At 46.4% G+C, this 25,991-nt stretch overlaps 1 protein-coding gene across 5 annotated transcripts in view; it reads left to right on the top strand.

The window, feature by feature from the left end:
• The first annotated feature begins 7,468 nt into the window (after nt 1–7,468).
• LTK (leukocyte receptor tyrosine kinase) overlaps nt 7,469–25,991 on the top strand; it is a 160,669-nt gene continuing 142,146 nt past the window's right edge. For 2 of the 5 annotated variants that reach the window (XM_075927149.1, XM_075927151.1), the window contains exon 1: nt 7,469–7,724. In XM_075927149.1, the coding sequence (XP_075783264.1) occupies nt 7,553–7,724 (172 nt within the window). In that variant the 5' untranslated portion in view covers nt 7,469–7,552. Of the gene's footprint in view, nt 7,725–7,804; nt 8,054–25,991 lie in introns of those variants that run through there. The other 3 variants (XM_075927148.1, XM_075927150.1, XM_075927153.1) reach the window with 3 other exon arrangements.

Genomic DNA, 25,991 nt, shown 5'->3' with positions numbered 1-25,991 from the left:
TTTGCTTCCTCTCCCTGGTCTGCTGGAGACCAGGGAGAGGGAGGGCCCCGTTCGTAACTGCGGATCCAACGTAAGTCGGATCCGCGTAACTCGGGGACTGCCTGTAGTGTCCTTTGTGGTTCAGGTACTCACTTGCCCTGTCTGGCAGACAAACCAAAGGCACATGAGTGTCATCAGTGGCTACACTACAGTTTGGGAATCCCCATCTTCTCAAAGCCAGCTTTTATTTCAGGCACATTTCTGATGCTCACAGTGGTAAGTCACAGTGTTAATTACAGATCCCCACTACCACATCACTAGCAATTGACTTGCTAACACCAAAAAGGTTCATTTTTGAGAGTCAGCTTCCACAGAGCAATAGCCGCCAACTCCTGAATAGATTAAGCTTCTTTCAGTGGACTGTTCTTGCATTGAAGTGTTGCTGCAAGTTCCTTCTATAATGTAGGTCTGTTTTCTGATGCAGAGGTTCTGGAGCCATTTGCAGGTGATGCTAAGCCTGCCAGATGATGTAATCCTACTACCCCATGCACCAGAAGGAATTGTAAACCCAAAGGGGATTCCATGGCAATAGCAGCATTCTTCGTGCCTGTGTAGTCTGTTATGACTGAATTATCTTCATCCCCTAATTCCTGCTGCCTTCAGAAAGGACTGGACAGAGCCATTCCAGTGCCCGGGGCAGACAGGTTAATTGTGCCCTGGTTGGGGGAGGGCGCATGCATGGCCCCGCCCCCGTGCCAGCGTGTGGGGGAGGGCGCATGCGCGGCCCTGCCCTGCCCCCATACTGGCACGTGGGGGAGGGCGCATGTGCAGCCCCACCCCCCCGTGCCAGCACATGGGAGAGGGCGCATACGTGGCCCCATCCCCACCCAGCGCATGGGGGAGGGCACGCGGAGCTGGCGGTGGCAGGATGCACGTACCCAGCCTGGCCCAGCCTGGCTACTACCATTGGCACACAGCCCGGGGCAGCCCGGGGCGGGCTGAGCCTGGTCATGCAGGGCCCTGCATCTGCGGCTGGAAAGGTGCTGCTGGCTGGCGCTGCGGGGGTTAACACGGCCCCCGCCCTGGGTGGCCGCTGCAGGGTGGCCACTGGGAGCTGCTGCAGCCCACAATCTGGGAGCCGGGTGCGCCGCACCTGATGGCAGCTATAAGGGGCGCTGCATGCCCCTTACAGCTGCCATCAGGCGCCCCCCATAGGTTGGCGCTCCGGGCAGTTGCCCGGCTAGCCCATGCCTTAATCCAGCCCTGCCTTCAGAGTGTCAAAAACTGCTCTTGAAATGCTATCCAGCTTCTCATCTAGTGCCTATGGCACTACATAAATATTTTACTCTCAAGAAGGAGCAGGAGTTGCCCATCCAGTAGATCCATGGCTTTAACCCACTTTGGAAAAGACAGAAATGGGGAATGACCTCATCTGGGATAGCCACTCATAAATGTGAAGGCAGAGAAAATATTTCTCAAACATAAGAACGGCCTTACTGGGCACTCCAAAGGTCTATCTAGCTCGGTATCCTGTTTTCCAACAGTGACCAATGACAGATAACCCAGATGGAATGAATAGAACAGGTAATCATCATGTAATCCCTCCCCTGTCACCCATTCACAGCTTTTCTTCCTCATTGGAAATCCTTAAGAAATTGAATCAGGAGCATAAAACAGCTCTCTCAACTGGAGTTCCAACTCCAAACTCTGGGTTCAGAACAGCAGATCAGAGGTTGCTTTTTGTACTTCATTTGCCTTTGTAATCAACTGTGAATTTTCTTCTTAACACAGATAGCTTTTCATGAAAGTCACAAGAGCCTTGAGAGTCCTAAGGGGCCTTTGGTCCAGATGCTTGACACTTCTGATCTAGGGCAAGGTGCTCAGATAATGGGATAAAGTACTTAAATGTCTGAATCCCCACCTCCACCAAAGAGCCCAGAAGCTGGGATCATGGGCCTGGAATGTTTCAACTCCTTAGAAGCCAGGAATCAAGACACACAATTGCCTCAGTGTTGCTTTTTTCTGCTAACAACAGAAAAGCCAGGAGGTTTTGTTTCCATGACCTAGTGCACTCTCTCCCTCTCATTTCTTTATTTTTTTAATTGCATCATAAAACCTATTTGTACTTTAAACAGAGCTCTGTCAATACACAAACCAACTTTCCCATTTATTATTAACTCTAAGCAAATAATTTGAGACAAAATTTTTGGCCTTTGGGAGACATCTGGAGGGAAGGAAAATTATGAATCAGTTACAGTTTTTTTTAAAATTACAGTAACAAGTGTATGAGTTTCATTCATTGCAACCTCACTCAGCGAGTTACACCAACATAAAACTGATAAACAGGGTATGCATGGAATTATATCTGTGTAAAACTGGAGGAACTCAGTGATGAATCAGCCCGTAAGGATTCATTCCTGCTAACACTTATGACACCCTTCAATTTTACATGAGTAGTTCTATTAACAGCATAAGCACTGTGGGCAGCTGTGGGCAGGCTGTACCACCAGCCACACCCCTTCCCACCCCTGACATGCCCTCTCACTGTCCCAGCATAGTTCCTGCACTTGCATCACTTACAATAAGGGGTGAAAATGGAGTGCCTTCTGGTCTTTCATGGGCCATAGTTAGGGTTGTGTGATCACCCTGGGAGAATCATAGAATCATAGAATAATAGGACTGGAAGGGACCTTGAGAGGTCATCGAGTCCAGCCCCCCGCCCTCAAGGCAGGACCAAGCTCCGTCTACACCATCCCTGACAGATGTCTATCTAACCTGTTCTTAAATATCTCCAGAGAGGGAGATTCCACCACCTCCCTTGGCAATTTATTCCAATATTTGACCACCCTGACAGTTAGGAATTTTTTCCTAATGTCCAATCTAAACTTCCCCTGCTGCACTTTAAGCCCATTACTCCTTGTCCTGTCCTCAGTAACCAAGAGGAACAAATTTTCTCCTTCCTCCTTGTGACACCCTTTTAGATATTTGAAAACCGCTATCATGTCCCCCCTTAATCTTCTTTTTTCCAAACTAAACAAGCCCAGTTCATGAAGCCTGGCTTCATAGGTCATGTTCTCTAGACCTTTAATCATTCTTGTCGCTCTTCGCTGTACCCTTTCCAATTTCTCCACATCTTTCTTGAAATGTGGCGCGCAGAACTGGACACAGTACTCCAGCCGAGGCCTAACTAGTGCAGAGTAGAGCGGCAGAATGACTTCACGAGTTTTGCTTACAACACACCTGTTGATACAACCTAGAATCATATTTGCTTTTTTTGCAACAGCATCACACTGTTGACTCATATTCAACTTGTGGTCCACTATGACCCCTAGATCCCTTTCCGCCATGCTCCTTCCTAGACAGTCGCTTCCCATCTTGTATGTATGGAACTGATTGTTCCTTCCTAAGTGGAGCACTTTGCATTTCTCTTTATTAAACTTCATCCTGTTTACCTCTGACCATTTCTCTAACTTGCTAAGGTCATTTTGAATTATGTCCCTATCCTCCAAAGATGTTGCAACCCCACCCAGTTTGGTATCATATGCAAACTTAATAAGCGTACTCTCTATCCCAATATCTACATCATTGATGAAGATATTGAACAGTACGGGTCCCAAAACAGACCCTTGCGGAACTCCACTTGTTATCCCTTTCCAGCAGGATTTAGCACTGTTAACAACAACTCTCTGACTACGGTTATCCAGCCAATTATGCACCCACCTTATCGTGGCCCTAAGTAAGTTATATTTGCCTAGTTTATCAATAAGAATATCACGCGAGACCGTATCAAATGCCTTACTAAAGTCTAGGTATATGACATCCACCGCTTCTCCCTTATCCACAAGGCTCGTTATCCTATCAAAGAAAGCTATCAAATTAGTTTGGCATGACTTGTTCTTCACAAATCCATGCTGGCTATTCCCTATCACTTTATTACCTTCCAAGTGTTTGCATATGATTTCCTTAATTACCTGCTCCATTATCTTCCCTGGGACAGACGTTAAACTGACCGGTCTGTAGTTTCCTGGGTTGTTCTTATTCCCCTTTTTATAGATGGGCACAATATTTGCCCTTTTCCAGTCTTCTGGAATCTCCCCTGTCTGCCATGATTTTTCAAAGATCATAGCTAACGGCTCAGATACCTCCTCTATCAGCTCCTTGAGTATCCTGGGATGCATTTCATCAGAACCTGGTGACTTGCTGACATCTAACTTTCCTAAGTGATTTTTAACTTGTTCTTTGTGTATCCTATCTTCTAAACTTACCCTCTCTCTGCTTGTATTCACTATGTTAGGCACACCTCCAGACTTCTCGGTGAAGACCGAAACAAAGAAGTCATTGAGCATCTCCGCCATTTCCAAGTTTCCTGTTACTGCTTCTCCCTCCTCACTGAGCAGTGGGCCTACCCTGTCCTTGGTCTTCTTCTTGCTTCTAATGTATTTATAAAAAGTCTTCTTGTTTCCCTTTATGCCTGTAGCTAGTTTGATCTCATTTTGTGCCTTTGCCTTTCTAATCTTGCCCCTGCATTCCCGTGTTGCTTGCCTATATTCATCCTTTGTTATTTGTCCTAGTATCTTAATTCTGTATTGCCTGGTTTGCTACATTTGTTGCCTTTTGTTGGCTTACTTTTAAACCCGTGTGATGCAGAAGGCAGATAATGAGTATTTGGGTAGCTGCAACTTTATCTTGTGCTTTATCCAAGCTCTTTTATGGGAGAACAAGTGCCTAAGTAATGCTTGTGTAACATCTGACACAAAGGGTGTTAAATCTAAGTACTGATTCAAATCTACTTTATGAATGTGTCATGAGGAACAACAAGCTGTTTCTTTATCCACAGAAGTGGTGCCCTTATGTCAAAGATAAGGGAAAGCGACTGCTGTTTCTGATTGTTATTTATTATAATTGTTAGGAATAGAGGGTTTCAGTCTTCAGGGCTATCTATTTATTTTGGTTATTTGTATGGCCATGTGATGAGATGTCTAGCCCGCAGAGGCGAACAAAAGTTTAACAGACACCTGACAGCTCAGTCACCCCATCTGAATACAGCTGGAGAGTGTTTCAGGTTTGATTTGTTATTAGAACCACCTGAGGAGGAACTGGTCCTTCATCATAAAAGAAAGAAGTTAGCGTAACTAGAGTATCTAGTAGAGGGATCCCAAACAGAGAAATCCCAGAGATAGACTGTATTGTCTGACTGGGGAAGGCAGGCTGAAGGCTACAGAGATGGCATTAATCCTTGTGGCGGTTCCTTGTAAGCAGGCAAGGCATAGTGGAGTAGTCTTGAGTGTCCTAATAAGAAAGGGGCTGGGAGGATCTAGGGAAAAACCTGAGGTTTAGGGACAGAGGAGGCTGTGTTAAATACAGGTCACAAGGGAGCAGACCCTGGGGTTCAGAGGTAGGAAGGGGCCCACAAAAACAGCAGTGCATCTGAAGGATCATACCTAGCTGCTTAATACAGGGTACCTAGCCTGGCTCAGGCAAGAACTGAGAGTGGGTCTGGGTTCTTGTAGCAGCCTGAGGAAGAAGTATATGAGCTGTACAAAAGGATTCCAAGCAGAGCATGGGGCTGGAGACTGAGTCTTAAGGATGTCTCGAGAACTAGCTGAAGAAGGCTCTTTTGTCCAGGGAATATTCATTGGGCTTTTTTCCTCCAAAAGGTGTGGGACTAAAATGTCACTTGACTGGAAGGTTAAGTTGCATGAAGAATTAGATTGTCACAGGATTGGAGTAACTATCATCAGGGTGCTAAAGAAGACAGCACTACTAAGTCCCTTCTAGCTATAAGGGGGCACACACCTGCAGTGAGTCCACTTTCCCACAGGACCCCAATACCACAATATCTCAGCCTCTCACAATCTTTAATGTTTTTTATCCCTTTAGCACTCCTGTGTAGTTGGCCTTGCTGTATTATCCCACTTTACAGGTGACTAAATTGAGACTGTGCAATTTCCCAAAGTCATAGAGGAAGCCAGTAGCAAAACAAGGAATTGAAACAGAGACTCCAAAGTCCCAGGCTAAATTTCTTATCCTTCCTTTCAATAACAGCTGTGAATCCTGGGGGAGGGAGGAAGGAGACTTTCAGAGAGATGAGAAGACTGGTTGTTATTACTTAACAGTCATGGTCTCCAAGATTTGCTCCCCGCCTCCCCCCATAGAATTTAGAGACGCACATGAATTGTTTGAGAGTCACTTATCCCTATTTTTGCACCAGTTGGAGTAACAACAACAGATGTGTCAAAAACGAATCTGCTTGAGATTTGTGAAAACTTCCCATTGACATCAGTGAAAGATTCAGTTAGTTTGAGATTATGGAATTTTGCATTTATAATCCCCTCCGTGGACCATAATTAAAGATGGAATTCAGGGCTCTCCATTGAAGCAGTTTGACATTCCTGGTTTAGAGGGGGTCTAAGCTAATGTGACCTCTGCCTTCCTCCACTCCCTTCAACCTGTATGTTAAGTTTAGACTCATACCCACTGGCTGTGTCTAAATTGGCATGATCTTGCGCCAAAGCAGCCACTCTTGCACAAAAGCATACTGCCTGTCTACACTGGCGGGGAGTTCTTGCGCAAGAACACTGACGTTCTAATGTGTGAAATCAGTGCTTCTTGTGCAAGAACTATGATGCTCCCGCTCAGGAATAAGCCCTCTTGTGCAACTGTTCTTGACAGTTGCAACATGAATTTCTTGCTCAAGAAAGACCGATGGCTAAAATGGCCATCTGAGGTTTCTTGCGCAAAAGAGCATCTACACTGGCACGGATGCTCTTGTGCAGAAGCGCATGCCAGTGTAAACGCTCTCTTGCATTAAAGAGTATTTGTGCAAGATCATGCCAATGTAGATGTAGCCTCAGTGTGACTCCCATCTGCCTCTTACACATTCACACCTATGCCATTGGAGGTTTTTAGAGCACAGAATTGACCTATCAGGGAATGTCTCTAGATTTTTACTTGATCTTGCCTCAGTGCAAGGGGCTGGACTAGTGGAAGTCTTGCGGTCTGTCCAACTCTACATTTCTGTGATTTCATGCCTCTGAATCTGGTCCTGTGACTCTAATGTAACTCTCATATCTGAGGAGCCAGGGATAGGGGGAAATTAATTAGCAAGCAGCTACACAAAGTGTATTAGAAGGTGGACGCTAAAGCACATACATCATTATGTAACCCCCAGCTCTCTTGCACATGGGTAAATGGGTGTAAGTGGATCTAGGGAAGTCTAGCTGAGTGTAAGGAAAGCTACATTAACGTAAGGAGATCTGGTTTCTCCTGGCATACTAGTGTCAGGGATAGGAGATTGACCCCAGGGCAATCTATTTTACACATATCACCTGAATTTGGGCTAGAAATTGTGTATGTTGGGCTGAGAGAGAACAGAGCAGTTCCGTGGAGGCAGCTGTGAGAGTTTAGGGAGGGAAACACCTAATAAGAGGTCGAACTGAACGCTGGCGCTTAATGTAGAGACGGATGCGTCAATAATTGATGTGAGCTCCGCTTCTTGGATTCGCGGATCCTTCGCGCAGTAGCTGAAGAGACTGGGGATGGGGGGAGGAAAACGACGAGGGCTTTAGGACCCATGAGAGCCTTCTTGAGCAGGAGGTGGGAATTCTTCTATAAGCCAGCAAGAGTCCGAGCATTAACGGCAGAGCCGCGGAGAGCAGCGCTGGAAGAAGGACCCAGCGGAGTCATGGGTTGGCTTCCCCATCTAGCCAGCCCTTTGCAGCTGCTGCTGTGGGGCGCCACGCTGGGTAAGTGAAGAAACTTGTTGGTCCTCCCCCCCCCCCCCCCCGTAGAGTCCAGATGTACGAAGACTGGCCGAGTTCTGCCCGTGCCCCGCTTTGGCGGGGGGAGACACCCAAAGGGCAGAGAGCCCGTCTCTCCCATAGGCTGTAACCTGGTGCCTGGCCACCGACTCCGAGCCTCGACTTGGCTTTGGCTCGCCCGCTGCTGGGGCGCGCGGCGTGGCAGGGCTGCTGCGAGGGAGGGCTCGCTCCGGCCCAGAGCGCAGGGGGCAGTGGCTGCTTGGAGGGCGGCGGGGGCGCACCTGGTGGGGACTCCCCCGGGCGGCGGGGCTGAGGTGAGTGTGGGCGGCAGCCGCGGCTCGGGGACCGCGCTCCCTGAGCTCTGTGCAAACTTCCCACTGGCACTGGAGGGCTGTGGAGCCTTCAGCAGGAGGGAGCCACCCGGGGCGGGGGGCGCTGCCGAGAAGCGGGGACGCAGGCACCGGGAGGAGAGCGACTGGCGCGAAGCAGCAGCGGCCACTCAGCCAGGGGGCGCCTCCTTCGCTGCCTCCCTTCTCGCACTGCCCGCGCCACAAGCCGCGCCACAAGCCGCGCCCCGCAGCCGGGAGCCCGGACTGTGTCTGGCGGCGGGGGCTGCTCTCCGACGAAGTAGTTATCACCAGGCTAGTGGCTGATCTGCGGGGGGTTGGGCCGGGTCTGCCAGCTCTGGCTAAGCGCGAAGCAGGTGGCATCTGCGTGTGCATTGGGCTCTTCTAGGCCAGCAGCTTGGGCGCAGGCTTCAGCATTTATTGAAATGGAGAATTCTGCTTCCCGTGGGGCAGGCTGGCAGTTGTGTTTCTGGCTGTGAGCACCCATTTGGGATGGCCCTGTCCATTGGCGCGCACCCCTTGTAGGCAGGGCTGTCTGTTTCCCTGCCTCGAGAGAGCCCCGGTTCTTTGCTTGCCCAGGGTCTGATTCAAGCTCTGCTTTCTTTTGGAGTGAGTTTCAACCTGCTGCCTGTGGGATCATAATCAGGTTTTCTTAAAGTATCTGGCTGGTAGGCCCCTAATTTGAGGGGTGGCAGTCCTAGAAAGGGGCAGGATAAAAGAAGGTGTGTGTTACAGGGCACAAGTACCCAGCTAAAGGAAAACAAACATACAATTTGCCAGCTCTGTCATGTCATATGCCAAGAATATTTTCAGTCATCCAAGAAGTGACTTGGACACAGAGACCTGCTTAGCTGCTTTTATGGGCTTCAGAGGGGCGTGATCTGCTCTGCTTGAGATCCTGAGGCTCAGCCTCTGTTTCTTTTAGGGACCAATCCTGCTCCTAAAGGAGTTAGTAGGAGTCTTGCATGCTGATGACTTCAGTTGAAGCAGGATCAGGCTGTTTGTAATGGGTTGTTTCTTGGCTGAAAATTCTCCTAAGTCTCAGCAGTAAAGACAGCTCCAGTCCCACACTGATCTGCTGCGTGTACCTGATGAAACGCACATTCTTAGCAGGCCATGCCTATGTTCTTCTCTTCTGCTGGGCTCAACTTTAAAAGTGCTCCTGTTTATTGGAGAGAGGGATGGTGCAAAAATCTACCAAACACTCCAGAAAATCAAGTGGAGGAAAGAAGCCCAAACCAGGGTGTTCAGGGGAGTGGGGGACCTTTGCTGCTTCTTCAATGGCCAAAGTGGAGACTACAGCCCCAAAACTCTTCTGGAAGGGGAAAGCATGACTGTCTAGAAAATAGCTTAGTTTTTCATCATCCATGTTCTTCTGAATCCCCCTATTAGCAGATTTCCCCTTGGAACTCCAAGAAGGAGCAAAAATAGGCCAAACCCTTAAAGACTGAGTACTAGTGCTCTGTCTTGATAGAAAGCTGAAATGCCTGGTCAAAAGACTTAAATACATGTGCCTTAGAGGAGCCTTCTGTTCCTAACACACCCTCTATTCATGGCTATACCATAACTGTTTATGGAAATGGAGAATTCTGCTTACAAAGATCATGTCCACATGTGAAAATACACACGATTTTAGTGCAGTGTGAACAGCTGTTTACTGGTTATGGCCAAGATTCTACAGCTAAGGTTGTGTTCTGTGCAAAGACCTATTTTCAACCCTTTGTACACTTTACAATGAAGATTTTATGGTATGGGATTTCTCATGCTTCATCTCAGGTGAGAAGAGGTGTTTCTTCGGGTAGGGGGGAGAGTTTCAGATTAACATCCCCAGTCACTTTTGATTTATGCAACTCTAGAGCAGTATTGGAATTAAGAATGTGCTGCTGTTAGGCATCTCCATTTCAACACTCATTTCAAAATAACCATCTGTTGGCTTTGTCTTTGAACATTGTATTTGAACTTATTTAAACAAGAATGTTGCACTGGTTTAACTTAATGTGGGGATTTAAACTAGTTTCCTTAAATCAATGCAAACCCTCTCTCTGGATACTTTTATTTGTTAGAGCGGCTTACATCAGTTTTGCTTAAGTCTTATCGGTAACAAGTTTTAGAACTTGAAATTAAACCAGTGTTACTTTCTTACAGAGATGTCCTTTCTTTGACATCTGAGGTATCCAGCCATTTAAATTACTCTTTCCTTCCCTTCTACCTGGAAGTGAACATGCTATGGGTTGAGTGAGAGGAGGTAATACCATCTCTTTTATTATGGAATAGCCTTTCTTTTATTACCCCTCAGTTTCTTTTGTGCTACTGATCACAAAGATAGGTTAGTAGTTTCATTAGACCACTCCACTGTCTTAGAAGAAGAATCCAAGCTCCCAGCCTATGCATATGATGTCTCTCTTGGGATACATGGCACCAGGCACCGCTAACTGTATTGAAGGTCAAGCTGCTGGGAGCGAGTGACACTTGAGGATGTCTTGAAATGGAAAAGAACTGCTTATAGGGAAGTAAAGGGAATCTTTAAAGGACAATGGAATGAGTCAGGCACTGGAAAGGAGTTCTGTTTTCATGGTGGTGACTGGATGCAGTCTCAGAAGACCCCTTGGGATTGTTCCCCAGTGTGCTGATCATGCCATTGGCACCTGTCGTCTTGCTCTGTGAGACTCCCCACCCTCCTGTCCTGCTGGGTGAGTTTCTCTGGTCTTCCCCAGACAAGTCACAGAGTTGGGGTTACTGCTGCCTGCAAAGCAATGCAGACCCTGAACCACTTCAGCTTTGAGAGGACACAGTTCCGGCACACAGCATCCAGAAAACTTAACCACCCACAGGAATCAAAACCCCCAGATAAAACTATCTTTCTCTGTGTAAAACTTTTACACTGGGAAGGCTTATCAGGTAAGCTCACTCTATCAATGAAAGATGCACAGTGGTTATTTTCCCCCTTTCCCTCCTCCTTCCCCGGTAATAGTTATTTACATTGGGCTTGATAATAAAAAAAAACCCTGTTTACTAAGTACACATTCTAGGATTAAGTGGTTGCAAGTGAAAACAGACAGATCAAAGTAAGTTACTAAACTTAAAACGAAAAGAAAATGAATAGCTAGTTCTAATTCCCTAAGAAACCTATTGCATGCAGATTCTTATCCTAAAGAGCTGTTCTTATTTGAGGCATAATCTTCAAGTCCGAGAAACTCTTTTACTGTGACTTGGGTCTCCAGCCCTTGTGGAAGTTATTTTTTCCACTTAAGTGTGCCAAGCAGTTTCAAAAGCCAGCTGAAGACAAAGGGTTGATAGCTTCCCACTGCTTAAATAGATCCTTCCTCCAAGGCAGGAATCTTTTGTTTGGTGTCCTCTCTTCCTATGGAGAAACACCAGATTCAAAATGGAATTCCTTATCCAGTGGTAAGGTCACATCTTTCTACTCCCAACCACCTTGTAGACTTACAGGACAAACAAGGCTGTTTACAGGTTGTTGAACTGATCTCCAAGTCATTAGGCTTCCAGGGCACTAGTAATGGCTCTCATTAGCACAGTTAAAATTACAAAGAATCACACTTCATCTTTCTGACTTTACATACAAGCATGATACATGCACACAAATAGGATATACAGATTCAGCAGACTGACCTAAAACACCCGCTGTTCCCTATGAATTTTTAAGTAACATCAGGTGTTTTAAGTATGTGAAAAGTTAACTAGTAACTGGTGGGGGCTGGAGCAGCTCCCTGCCTGCCGTGGACAGGGAGCTGCTCCATCCCTGCAGGGGGGCCATCATGGACAGGCTGCTCCCGCATCTGGAGCAGCCTCTGTCTGCAGGAGCCCAGGCACCCACAGGCAGGAGCTGCTCTGGTAGGAGCTGGGAACCAACAGTCAACCCCAGTGCGAGGCTGGGGCGGAAGGCTGGGCTAGAGCAGTTCCCAGCCCAGATCCCACTTTTGTCAACTGGTTAAATGTTAGGATAATCTGATAGTTAACTTGGATTTACATCCCTAATTTTGTTTAAAGCTTCTTTGAGTTATGTGTATTTATATTCACAAGCCAAGTTTCATAAAGCATGGTGGGGATCATCACACAGGAAACTTGGGAAGGATTGAAAACTGGGGATTATCTTCCTTTTATGCAGAGAGGACCCACTGTGCAGAGGCAGGAAGGAGAGTAGAACCAGTAAAGAGCTCACACGAGCTATGGGAGGCAAAGTCCAACCATTTGCCTATGCTCTTTTGTTCATTGCATTGCTACAACACCGTGCTGGGGCCTCCTTAAACAGGGGGATTCGGTCAGAGCAATGGATGTACCAGTTCAGTGACATTACCCTCACTGCATCTTGTACATGTGTAAGTGCAAGTTTGCAATGTATTTGTATGTGCATCTGCATATTGTGTGGGTGACTACCTGTTTAGATGTACTCTGTAGTTGCATTTGTGTGCAAGTACTTGTGCTCAGGTTATAGGGATAAATAGCAGTGATGTTAGTGGTTGGATTTTTTTTCCTGGAATGGCAGAGCTTTCTTGTAATTCCATATTGGATCATGGCGACATTCTTTCCAGCCCCAGAAAAATAGTAATAGAAACCAAGATAATTTGAACTCTTCTTAAACTTTCAGTGAAAGACAGAAAACAGTGAGTGAGAGAAGAGACAGAAGCTTCCTGGAAACTGAAATATAGAGAAGAGAGGCTAAATTCTGATGTGGTGGAAATTCACGTAGCTCCATTGACTTAAGTGGAGTTACACTGACTTACACCAACTGAGAATCTGGCCATAGATATTTAAAGAACCTTGATCAGAAACGAAAACTTCCTTAGTGCAGGCCTGATTCCTGGCCCTGAATCACAGTAGGAAAGCAATCGTGTTGATTACTTAACTAGACCAGGCTCACAGCTCTTCTCTGCATCTGAGCATCAGTTCCTCCTCTAGAAATTTCTCTCCCTCCTATTCTTCTTTTACTTGTTCCCCTGCCTATCTCCTCTCCCACATTACAGAGCTGGGTTCATTGACAGTTGGTGTAACAACCTGCTGATGCAGAAAAACACAAGATGGGAAGGAATCCTTGCGTACAAAGCATTAGACAGGTGACCAGTATGACAGTGAAGTGAATGGAACAGCAGAAAACTAGAGATCTTATGAGAGATGGGTGCTAGCAGGTATGACACGGGCTATGTCTAGACCATAGGCGTGTGCACAGGGTGTGCTGGGTGTGCCCAGGCACACCCTAATGTCTCGGGCTGGCTAGCAGCTGCTGGAGGAGGGGGGGATCTGAGACAGGGTACCACAGCCCATCACTTCCCCACAGCCGTCTTGGGGGCAGAGAGCATGCGTGCACGGCGGAAGCAGCTGGGGCCGGACCAAAGATGCCAGCCCGAGCCATTTTTTCACTGAGCCCCGCCCAGCAGCACCGTGTGGCGCCCTTTCTGCACCGGGGGCTCCATCCCCATCCCTGTCCTCAGCCCCTCCCATCCCGGCAGCACTGCGTAGTGCCCCTACTGCGGCCGAGGCCGGAGTTCCAGCCTCGGCCCTGGCCCAGCAGCACCGCACGGTGCCCCTTCTGCCCCTGGGGCTGTAGCCCCAGCCCTGGGCCCATCCCCGGCCCCATCCTGGCAGCATTGCGTGGCACCCCTTCTGCACCCAGGGCCTTGTCCTTGGCCTGCCTGGCCCAGCAGCACCATGTGGTGCCCCTTAAAGTGAGGCACCCCAGGCTAGGGCCCGGCCAACCTGTAGCTTTAGCCGGCTCTGACTCCAGCCCGGCAAGCTGGCAGGCAGAAGCCGGCTTAGCCTAGTGAAAGGGAAGGGGGGGGGGAGAGGAAGAGGCCTGTGCTGAGGGGAGGGGGCCAGGTCAGGAGAAGAAGAAAGGGGAAAGCACCAAGGAACAGGGTGGAGGAGAGACAAATGTCGGGGGGCCAAGTGGAGACAATGAGGAAAAAGGCAGGAGGGGAGGTGTCAGTGGGAGGGGGACAGGGTGATGCTGAGAGAGGAGAGGGGAAGGCCATTGTGGGTTTGAGGGGGAGGTGCTGGGAGATGTCTTGAAAGAAGGGGTGGGCATGAGGAAGGCAGGGATGGAGCAAGACGTGTGAGGGCACAGGGGAATGGGGGCAGAGGGTGGTGAGGGGATGGGTATCAGGGAAAAAGAGGGCAAAGGGGGAAGAGGCAGTGAGGGAAGGGAGAGCACCAGGAGGGTGCAGGGCTAAGGGAAGTTGCAGGTGCCAGGAGATTCTGGGGGTGAAGCAGAAGGGTAGACACCTGCAGGGGAGGGACCAGCACCAGAGGAGAGAGGCAGGGCAGGTGAGTAGAGGGAGGTGTTAGGAGAGGGGATGAGGAGGGGTAGCTCACATGATCAGAGTGGGGCTACTGGAGGAGTGGGCACAGGGGGGAGAGAAGGGCTGATGAAGGGGGGGCAAGTCTCAGGAATGCTGAGGGCAGTGAGAAGGGCAGGAGTCAGGACAGCAGAGGAGGGTGAGGGGTTGGGGGGCAGCAGGCACAAGGGGAGCTGATGGAGCAAGGGGAGATTTGGCAGCAGAAGAAAAGGTAGTGGTTTATAAGATATTTATAAGATATTTATTAATAGTGGCTACATGAACTCAGTACTAGTGCACAACTCAATTCATTCTGCTCATGGGAGAAAACTCTTAAATAAACATGTCTTTTAAATAAACATGTCTGCTGCTTTTTTTCCGGCTTGGGGAAAAGCCGGAAAAAAGCGTCTAGACTGGCGCGATCCTCTGGAATAAAGCCCTTTTCCGGAGGATCTCTTATTCCTACTTTGAAGTAGGAATAAGAGATCCTCCGGAATAAAGCCCTTTTCTGGAGGATCGCGCCAGTCTAGACGCTTTTCCCCAAGCCGGGAAAAAAGCGGCGGACATGTTTATTTAAATCTGCGGGGGATATTTAAATCCCCCGCAGATTTCCCTATCCTGACTTACCTGATTTGCATCCCTTTTCCGGAAATTGTGGCCTGTGTAGACGTAGCTTAGAGGGAACACTTCCCCCAACCTCTCTGCCCCTGAGTTAATGTCACACACATTGAGTTAATGCAACTGCAGGATAGTTGCATAAGGGGGGTTTGGTGGGGGCCAAACTAATTCCTATTGGTAGGAGGATAGTGGGGAAAAGTCCTGGGGGTGGGGAGTTCACATGACACCTTTTACTTCTGGTCATGTGTCCATCTTGCCCCGCGAGAGTTGCCTCTAGAGGTGTGGCCAATGGGGGTCAGGGGCATGGCTAATGGGGGTCAAAGTACATTTTTAAAAAAAATTCTTCTGGTGCACACCCTAATGAAATGTGCTGCGCACACCTATGGTCTAGACTACAGGCTTCTTTCAGAAGAAATCTTCCAAAAAAACTCCTGAGAGAAAGCGTCCACACTGCAAAAGTGCATCGAAAGAAGTGATCTGCTTTTTTGAAAGAGAACGTCCAGACTGAATAGACACGCTCTCTCACATGGATGGAATGGCCACTAGGGTATCTGTGCTTTTTCCTTTTTCGAAAGAACTCCCTCTTCCCTGTCCACACACGCCTTTTTGTGAAAAAGCTCTTTTGCAGAAAGGCTTATTCCTTGTAGAATGAGGATTACCAGTGTTGGCAAAACCCCTCTGTTCTTTCAATTTTTCTTGCAGAAGAACACAATTGCAGTGTGGAAGTTCCTCAAGTTTTGTCAAATGGCCATTTTTCTGACAACTCTGTAGTGTTGACATAACTTGGCTTTCGGCTCATCCAGCCATGTGGGTATCAGCAGCACCTTTGAAGGTGCAAGGAGCTTTCTCTGCCCTATGCACAGGTGTCAGCTTCAGTCAGAACCTATGATTACTGCCCACACAAGCCTCTGAAAGAGACAATGGGTAGGACCTGAACCTTGCAGAGAGTAGTGGAACTGGCTGACGGCTGAGTGGAGTGCACTTTCCTAACAGGTCATTCTCTAGGGAAATTGTAAGAAATACCTTGCCTCCCTGAGACTAGCTCTTGGGCTAGTGAGACTCTGTGCTGCCCCTGTTCAAGGCTCTCCCTGAGCCACATAATCAGACCCATAATGGGCGAAGGGTAAAGGAGAGGGAAATAACATTAGCTGAGTGTAGAATTAAGGGAGATGAATAGCCAGCTGCAATAAGCAAGGATAGACACAGGACTGAGAGAAGAGCTCTGATTTATTGCTGTATTGAATTTGCAGGCCATATAAAACCGCATTAGGAGTTGGCAATGATTCCTCATTTGAGCCTTGAAGGTAGAGTAGGTTGAAAACCATGTAACTCTTCATATATTTTCCCCACTTTTTGTTTAAAAAATTGGATACAAAGTTTCCAACCAGCTTTACTTAAATGAAAAACTTTAATTTCCTGGATTTTTAACAAATGCATCTCTTAGAGAAGGACATTCAGAGTTAAGGTTAATATATTTTAAAAGTAGGGGAAACATGGAAACACAGAACTGAAGTAACCCTAATGACCTGAGACTCTTCTGTTCCCATAGATCCCCATTCAGCTTCTATATAGAGGTAAATCCATATCTGTTGTAAGCAACATAGATATAACTAGTCAATATCTGAAAATCCATAATTCCTGGGTGAAATGCCAAGTAATATGCCTGTTTGTGTGTTCACCTACATTCTTGCAGCAATGGATGTGTATAAGAATATAGAGAACAAGATTCTGTTGGTATCATAGGCATGCACAGCACATTTCATTAGGGTGTGCACCCAAAGAATTTTTAAAAATGTACTGACCCCCATTAGCCACATCTCTGGAGGTAACACTTTTGGGGCAATATGGACACATGACCAGAAATAAAAGGGGTCATGTGACCCCCTCCCCCCAAAGACTTTTCCCACCATCCTCTTACCAATAGGGATTAGTTTGGCCTTCACCAAACCCCCCTCATGCAACTGTCCTGCAATTGCATTAACCCAATGTGTGTGACATTAACTTTGGGGGGGAGGAAAGGGTGGAGAGGCTGGGGGAAGTGTTCCCTCTAAGTTTCCTCCCATGAGCAGAATACATTTTGTGTTGTGCACCAGTACTGAGTTTGTGGCTTGTTTGGATGTGCCATTGTGGCACCCAAGTTATTAATAGATATCTTATGAACCTCTACCTTTCCCCTCTGCTGCTCTGTCTCCTCCGCTTGCTCCATCAGCTCCCCTGGTGCTTGCTGCCCCCAACCCCTCACCCACCTCTGCTGTCCTGACTCCTGCCCTTCTCACTGCCCTCAGCATTCCTGAGACCTGCCCCCGTCCACCAGCCTTTCTCTCTTTTTCCCCCCATGCCCACTCCTCCAGTAGCCCCACTCTGATCATGTGAGCTACGCCGCCTCAGCCCCTGTTCCAACACCTCCCTCTACACACCTGCCCTGCCTCTCTCCTCTGGTGCTGGTCCCTCCCCTGCAGTTGTCTGCCCTTCTGCTTCACCCCCTAGAATCTCCTGGCACCTGCACCTTCCCTTAACCCTGCACCCTCCTGGTGCCTCCCCCTTCCCTCACTGATCCTGCCCCCTTTGCCTTTTTCCCTGATGCCCACCCCCTCACCATCCTCTATCCCTGTTCCCCCTCATGCCCCTGTAACCTCACACATGCCTTGCTCTAGCCCCGCCTTCCTCATGCCCACCCCTTCTTTCAAGCCTTCTTCCAGCATCTCCCCTCTAGCCCCCAAAGCCCTTCCCCTCTCCTCTCCTAGCATCATCCTGTTCCCTCACTGACACCTCCCCTCCTACCCTTTTCCTCATTGTCTCCACTTGACCCCCTGGCATTTGTCTCTCTCCTCCACCTTGTTCCTTGGTGCCTTCCCCTTTCTTCTCCTTACTTGCTCCCCTCTCCTCAGCACAAGCCCCTTCCTCTCTGACCCTTACCCCCTATGTTTCCCTCCTCTTCCAGCAGCCTCCTATTTTCCCCTCCTCTTCCAGCAGCCTCCAGTTGGTCTGTAACAGAGTTCTAGGGTTGCCCTGACTTTTACCCTTCTGGTCCTCCCCCTACTCTGTCTTACGTTTCTCAGCCCCCTTTTGGGCCACAAACCCCCACCTCGCAGTCTCTGGTTCCCAAAGTTCCAGCAGTCCCCATCACTTGGTGCCTGCACCGGGTCCGACTCTCAGGTTTGCCAGGTAGACCCTCCCTCCCCCCCCAAAAAAAAGGACACACTTGATTTTGGAGGGGGAGGGGAACATAAGAACGGCCGTACTGGGTCAGACCAAAGGTCCATCTAGCCCAGTATCCTGTCTACCGACAGTGGCCAGCACCAGGTACCCCAGAGAGGGTTGACTGAAGACAATGATCAAGTGACTTGTCTCCTGCCATCCCTCTCCAGCCTCTGACAAACAGAGGCCAAGGACACCATTTTATCCCCTGGCTAATAGCCTTTTATGGACCTAACCTCCATGAATTTATCCAGCTTCTCTTTAAACTCTATTATAGTCCTAGCCTTCACTGCCTCCTCTGGCAAGGAGTTCCACAGGTTGACAACACGCTGTGTGAAGAACTTCCTTTTGAGTTTTAAACCTGCTACCCATTAATTTCATTTGGTGTCCTCTAGTTCTTCTATTATGGGAACTAATAAATAACTTTTCTTTATCAGCCCTCTCCACACCACTCATGATTTTATAGACCTCTATCATATTCCCCCCTCAGTCTCCTCTTTTCTAAACTGAAAAGTCCCAGTCTCTTTAGCCTCTCCTCATATGGGACCCATTCCAAACCCCTAATCATTTTAGTTGCCCTTTTCTGAACCGTTTCCAAGGCCAAAATATCTTTTTTGAGGTGAGGAGACCACATCTGTACACAGTATTCAAGATGTGGGCGTACCATAGTTTTATCCAGGGACAGTAAGAAGTTGTGGGTCTTATTTTCTATCCCTTTCCTAATAATTCCTAGCATCCTATTTGCCTTTTTGACCGCCGCTGCACACTGTGTGGAAGTTTTCAGAGAATTGTCCACGATAACTCCAAGATCTCTTTCCTGATTTGTCATAGCCAAATTAGCCCCCATCATACTATATGTATAGTTGGGGTTATTTTTCCTGATGTGCATTACTTTACACTTATCCACATTAAATTTCATTTGCCATTTGGTTGCCCAATCACTCAGTTTGGTGAGATCTTCTTGGAGTCCCTCACAGTCTGCTTCTGTCTTGACTATCCTAAACAGTTTGGTATCATCTGCAAACTTTACTACGTCACTGCTTACCCCTTTCTCTAGATCATTTATGAATAAGTTGAAAAAGACTGGTCCCAGGACTAACCCTTGGGGTACACCACTAGTTACCCCTCTCCAATCTGAAAATTTACCATTTATTCCTACCCTTTGTTTCCTGTCTTTTAGCCAGTTCTCAGTCCAAGAAAGGACCTTTCCTCTTATCCCATGGCCATGTAATTTACACAAGAGCCTTTGGTGAGGGACCTTGTCAAAGGCTTTCTGAAAATCCGAGTATACTATATCTACTGGATCCCCCTTGTCCGCATGTTTGTTAACCCCTTCAAAAAACTCTAATAGATTAGTAAGACAGGATTTCCCTTTACAGAAACCATGTTGACTTTTGTCCAACAAATTATGATCTTCTACATGATTCACAATTTTATTCTTTACTATTGTTTTGACTAATTTGCCCGGTACTGAAGTTAGACTTACCAGTCTGTAATTGCCAGGATCGCCTCTAGAGCCCTTTTTTAAATATTGGTGTCACGTTGGCTACCTTCCAGTCATTAGGTACGGAAGCTGATTTAAAGGATAGGTTACAAACTACAGATAATAGCTCAGCAATTTCCCATTTGAGTTCTTTTAGAACACTTGGATGAATGCCATCCGCTCCCGGAGATTTGTTAACATTAAGCTTTTCTATTTGTTCCAAAACCTCCTCTAATGACACTTCAATCCGGGACAGTTCCTCAGAAGAGGACTGGCTGGGGGGCAGGGACTGGCCAGAAGGAAGGGGGGGGGGGGGTTGGGAGGGGAAGCAGCTCTGGGGGGAGCAGGGGGCCCCCCTCCCCGGGGCCAGCAGTGCTGCCCTGACCCCCTGCCCAGGGCACACTCCTCCCCCGCTTTCCCGCCCGTGGTTAAAACTCACCTTGCTTGATGGGGCGGCTGGGTGATGTTGCTGTGTCCCTGCAGCCTCTTTCCGTGGGGTCCTAAGACCAGCCTGTTTTGGCCGCGCGTGTGGGCAAACCCAGTATGGCATCCGTTCCCCAGAGCGCCGAAGCGGAGCTCCTTCACTCACGCCCCCTTTGAAGCATTAGGGTGTGCCTGGGCACACCCGGCACACCCCGTGTGCATGCCTATGGTTGGTATATGGGGCTTAAGATGTTCACAGCTATCCACTGTTCATCATCAGTGAAAGCGACTTAAAATTTCTTAAAGGTACTGTCCTATTGCAACCAGAGTCTCTGCTAGCTCTTTAAATAGCTCCCTGCAGTGTTTTTTGGTTACAGCTCAGTCATCTCTAGCTGGAGCTGTGCATCAGGGTTCACCCACTTATTTTCACCTCTGTTTATATTAAAAATTTGAAATGGTAAAATTCCTACTGCTTGGCAGAAGGCAATAAGATTGGGAAATAGTCTAGAAGATGGGTTTGTGTGTGTGAAAGGTGAGAGATGTGTTCCTCTGCTGTTAGAACAGTCTCTGGTATAGTTGGCAGGGTAATGCATTGGCTTCTATACCAAGTAAGGTACCTGAGTACAGAGGGTTAGACCAATGGTGAGGAACCTGTGGCGCGCAGGTTGCATGTGGCCCATGGTGATTCCGTCTGTGGGCCCCCTTGCTGTTGCCCTTCCCCACATCCCTGCTCCTCCCCCTTCCTCCCAGCACTTTCAGAAGAGCTGTGGATTGCCCAACTTGTGCTATTTTTATATATTGTGGGTGGTGAGGTGTGGGTGTGTGGCATGCACCCTCTTAGCTACGGGTTCTAACCAGGCCCGGCCATTGAGCAAAGCAGTTGCCTAGGGCCACACGCTGCCCAGCTCCCGGCCCTGCCCATCCAGCTGCTCACTCGCTGCCCTGACTGGGAGCTGAGCGGCTCAGCCACGCTGCCTTGGGCCCCGCAAACCCTTTGGTTGGGCCTGGTTGTAACCCCGCAGAGTCATAGAATACTAGAACAGGAAGGGACCTTGAGAGGTTCTTGAGTTCAGTCTCCTGCTCTCATGGCAGGACCAAGCACCATCTACACCATCCCTGAGAGATGTCTGTCTAACCTGCTTTTAAATCTCCAGAGATGGAGATTCTACAACCTCCCTAGGCCATTTATTCCAGAGTTTAACCACCCTGACAGTTTAGACATTAGGAAAAGCTTCCTATGTAAATCTCCTTTGCTGCAGTTTAAGCCTGTTGCCTCTGATAGGACAAAAATTTTTCTCCCTCCTCCTTGTGGCACTCTTTTAGATACTTGAAAACTGCTATAATGTCCCCTCTGTCTTCTCTTCTAAAGCCCAATTCATTCAGTCTTCCCTCATAGCTCATATATTCTAGACCTTTAATCATTCTTGTTGCTTTTCTCTGGACTGTCCCCAATTTCTCCATCTTTCTTGCAATGTGGTGCCCAGAACTGGACACGCTACTCCAACTGAGGCCTAATCAGTGTAGAGTAGAGCGGAAGAATGACTTCTCATGTCTTGCTCACAACTCTCCTGTTACTGTACCTATACTACAAAAATAAATCTTGGGGGGAGAAGGGGGGACAGCAATTCGTGGTAGGCAAATTGCATATCTTTTTCTGATTTGTTTCCAAAAGAGGCTTTTTGGAAATTTGTCCCATCTACACGGGGCCAAACTTTGGGGGGGAAAACCCTTTTTTTGGGAACATCTCTTCTTCCACATAAAACAACGGTTACAGGGATGCTGACACAAAGCATCCTCTTTTCCGATTTTTTTTAAAACCGTGGATGCGTTCCTTGGACGCGGCAGATCTTTTTTGGGATGCCTCCAGTATCCCAGAAAAACGCTGCCATCTAGACGTACCCCTAGAATCATGTTTGCTTGTTTTGCAACAGTGTGTCACTGACTCATATGTAGCTTGTAGTCCACTATGAGCCCCTAGATCCCTTTCTGCGGTACTCCTTCCTAGACAGTCGCTTCCCATTCTGTATGTGTGAAACTAAATGACGCACTTTGCATTTGTCCTTATTAAACTTCATCCTATTGACCTCAGACCATTTCTCCAGTTTGTCCAGATCATTTTAAATTTTGACCCTATCCTCAAACAGTTGCAACCCCTCCCAGCTTGGTATCCTCTCAACTTAATAAGTGTACTCTCTGTGCCAATATCTAAATCGTTGATGAAGATATTGAACAGAACCAGTCCCAAAACAGACCCCTGCAGAACCCCACTTGTTATGCCCTTTCAGCATGATTGTGACCTGTTAACCATTCTCAAAGCGTATTTGTTATCCAGCCAGTTACGTACCCATCTTATAGTAGCCCCTAGTTTATTGCTAAGATCGTGCAAGATCCTATCAAATGCCTTACTAAAGCCTAGGTATACCACATCCACCACGTCTCCTTTATCCACAAGACTCGTTATCCTATCAAAGAAAGCTATTAGATTGGTTGACATGATTTGTTCTTTGCAAATCCATGCTAGCTGTTACCTGTCACCTTATTTTCTTCCCGATGTTTGCAGATGAATGTCTTAATTACTTGCTCCTTTATCTTCCCTGGCGCACAAGTTAAACTGGTCTGTAACTTCTTGGGTTGCTCTTATTTCCCTCTTTTATAGATGGGCATTATATTTGCCCTTTTCTGGTCTTCTGGAATCTTCCTGACTTCCATGATTTTTCAAAGATGATTTTTCAAAGATGATAGCTAAAGGCTCAGATACCTCCTCTATTAGCTCCTTGAGTATTCTAAGATGCATTTCATCAGGCCTTGGTGACTTGCAGGCATGTAACTTTTCTAAGTAATTTTTAACTTTTTTTTTAATCTTCTAAACATTGTCTTCTAAACATTGTCTTAACAGACATCAGAGGGGTAGCTGTGTTAGTCTATAAGGTGCCATAGGACTCCTCGTCATCATCTTAACAGTCTTGGGTATGTCTTTGGCTGCTTTTTTGTAAAGGTATCTTAAGATTTGTTCTGTAACATTTGGATATGCATTATTGGTTTATGGAATCAATTTCTCTGCATTTGTAACATTTTTAAAGCATGTAGTTCTGCAACATGAACACTTTCATGCTTTATAATCTTTTCAGAATTTCTTCACGTGTTTCATTGGCTCTGTAAAACTGTAGCTTTGTAATCACCATATGAGCCCGGGCAGCATTTAAAAATCTCAGATCAGGAACTGGCGTAAAGTTTGGCACTTCAGCTATAGATCCTAAGAAGTTAGAGTAGATCCTAAAGTCTATAAGCCATGGTGCAATATTCAAACCCCTCAAACGTTTGGCACTGATTAGGGATCAGTGATGGAGAATTCACCACAATAACTTGTAAATCAAGATTAGATGGCTTTTCTAAAATATATGCTCTAGGAATTATTTTGGTGAAGTTTTATGGCCTGTAAAGGAGGTCAGAGTAGATGATCACGGGGGCACTTCTGGCTTTGGAGTCAAAGAATCAGCCCCTCCCTTCTCTCATTCAATACATGATCCTATTCCACACCCTAGGCAAGGAATGGAATACAGGAATCCTCACTCATGAGACCCATCTCTACTTCCATGAGCAAATTCATGAATAATTTTGTTCTGCCAGAAATGTATCTTCAGAAACTTCTTCTTTGCCATAATAAAATAATATAAAATGAAAACATTCCTCAGCTTGTGTTTTAAACGAACAAAAAGTGGTATGAGAATTTTCTCCCCTCCCCCCCATAAAGTTCTAACTTTCTATGTCTGATATCTCTAAGTTTTTTCCCATTCATTTCAAAAATAGAAAAAAATCTGGCAATAGAGACATTTCAGACTCTCTGCAGTAAGAGGTACAATGGGAAGATCTGAATGTTCCTCCCCACTATCCTCAAAATTAGCCTCTTGATACAATTTTTAGATTTATATATTTTTGGAAATTGGTACCTTGGCTGTTCAGGTAGTGCCATGAAAATTCAGCTCTTAGGACTTGCTCAAGAGCTGTAATACATTCACTTCCTACTACTAATCTGTCTTTTCTGTGTGTCTCCTTTTCATGTTCTTGCACTCCAGAACTTAAATATTTTTTTGTTCAATTACCTATCTTAATCTTTGATACGCTGTTCATTTTCTTTGTCTGAGATAAGGACAGGCTTTTACTGCAATCCCAAAATATTCTTGCCTTTTTCAGGTCAGTGTGGAACATTCACTTCCTACTACTAATCTGTCTTTTCTGTGTGTCTCCTTTTCATGTTCTTGCACTCCAGAACTTAAATATTTTTTTGTTCAATTACCTATCTTAATCTTTGATACGCTGTTCATTTTCTTTGTCTGAGATAAGGACAGGCTTTTACTGCAATCCCAAAATATTCTTGCCTTTTTCAGGTCAGTGTGGAAAACAATCTGTTTAACGTTTGATAACTTTGCCAACTTGCTTCGGATCCTATTTCTGCACTGGTATTGGGAGCTGAAAAGCTGTGGATGGAATTTACAGGAAATCATTTATTTCTTGTTCTATGTTTTGACTAATCTTATTACTTGAGTTCAGATGTGAGTCACATTCATGTTAATATCAAAAATAGTTAAATCTACCTTACATGTTCCATGGGTAAAGACATGAATCCTATTTGTTGTGACCATATCAACATTAGTCATGTATCCATTTTAATAACATTTATGACTGTATTAGTTCCTCCTGTTTGTTACTAAGCCTCAGAAGTATAATATATACACTGAAACAGGAATACACAGTAGGAATTGTGCATTCCTTACAGCATTGCTAGTAGATACTGGAAACTTACTGAAGGATCACCACTGTGTTCTGATTATTACTTTTTCTCAGTCCTTGTAATAGCAGAGAAAAATGAGGCTTCTAATGTCCCCCCGCTCCCCATTATGTAGCTGTTAAATGTAGAATTGGTGTCTCTTCATATTCACCACTAATGTTACTCATTATTCCTGAAGAGATTTAAAGTTCAGGCTACATTCAGTTAAATAATCCAAGATTCAGATACTATAAACACTTCTTGAATGTTTTGACACTGTAAAACTGACTGGAAATCTGAGACTGGGCTTCCTCATCAGATTTCCAGGACTTCCCCTGGTGGTTTGCATCCAGAAATGACCCAAAAAGCATCTTTAGTGGAATTCTGATTTTGGTCCCAGCCAGCATTTGAACATTTTAACAGAGTATGAAAGTGAAAAGCTTTTAAAACTTTTAGCAGTGGTTCAGATCAAATGTCAGAAGACGGGGGGAAAGGTGTGAGTCATATTTTTCATGAACTGGTTCATCATGCTCTAGGGTGGAGGTAGGGGAAATGCTCAGTTAGCTATTCCAGTTCCATTCCATATATGACATTTTTTTTCCTTAGTGGAACTTGTTGACAAGTAACTAACCTCTCCAGCATCAATCTGTAACATCACAAAGAATTTTAAAAAAAACAACAGATATTTTTCTTACTATTGGGACTTAACAATTCTAGCAAAACTCCCATCAGCTTCAGAGTGCGAAATCAGGCTTTCTGCTATTGGATTTCAATTTATTTTAAAGCATTGAGAGACCCCCACAGAGCCTGAATATAAGGAATCACTTTCCATTTAGCCCCATGGCTGATATGGAAAACTGCTTTCAGATTTGATCAAGCTGTGGAGAGGCTACTGGCTGAATAAATACATCGTTTTGCACCTGGGGAGGAGATTGATGATCTGAAGAGAGAGGGCAGGAATAGATATCTCTTTAGAGAGGTGGTCAAATAGTTTAGGGTCTAGTCTTACCTTTTGTAAACAAGGTTATGTGAACAGATTCTATAAAAATGTTTGCATGTGGCTTTTTTTTGAGGGGGGGGGGGAGAAGTGACCCATAAATCCAGCAGCACTGTCTAACATTTAGAACA

The sequence above is a fragment of the Pelodiscus sinensis genome, chromosome 4 (genome assembly GCF_049634645.1).
Source record: "Pelodiscus sinensis isolate JC-2024 chromosome 4, ASM4963464v1, whole genome shotgun sequence".
Lineage (NCBI taxonomy): Eukaryota > Metazoa > Chordata > Testudines > Trionychidae > Pelodiscus > Pelodiscus sinensis.
This window is presented reverse-complemented; position numbering and strand designations above follow the sequence as displayed.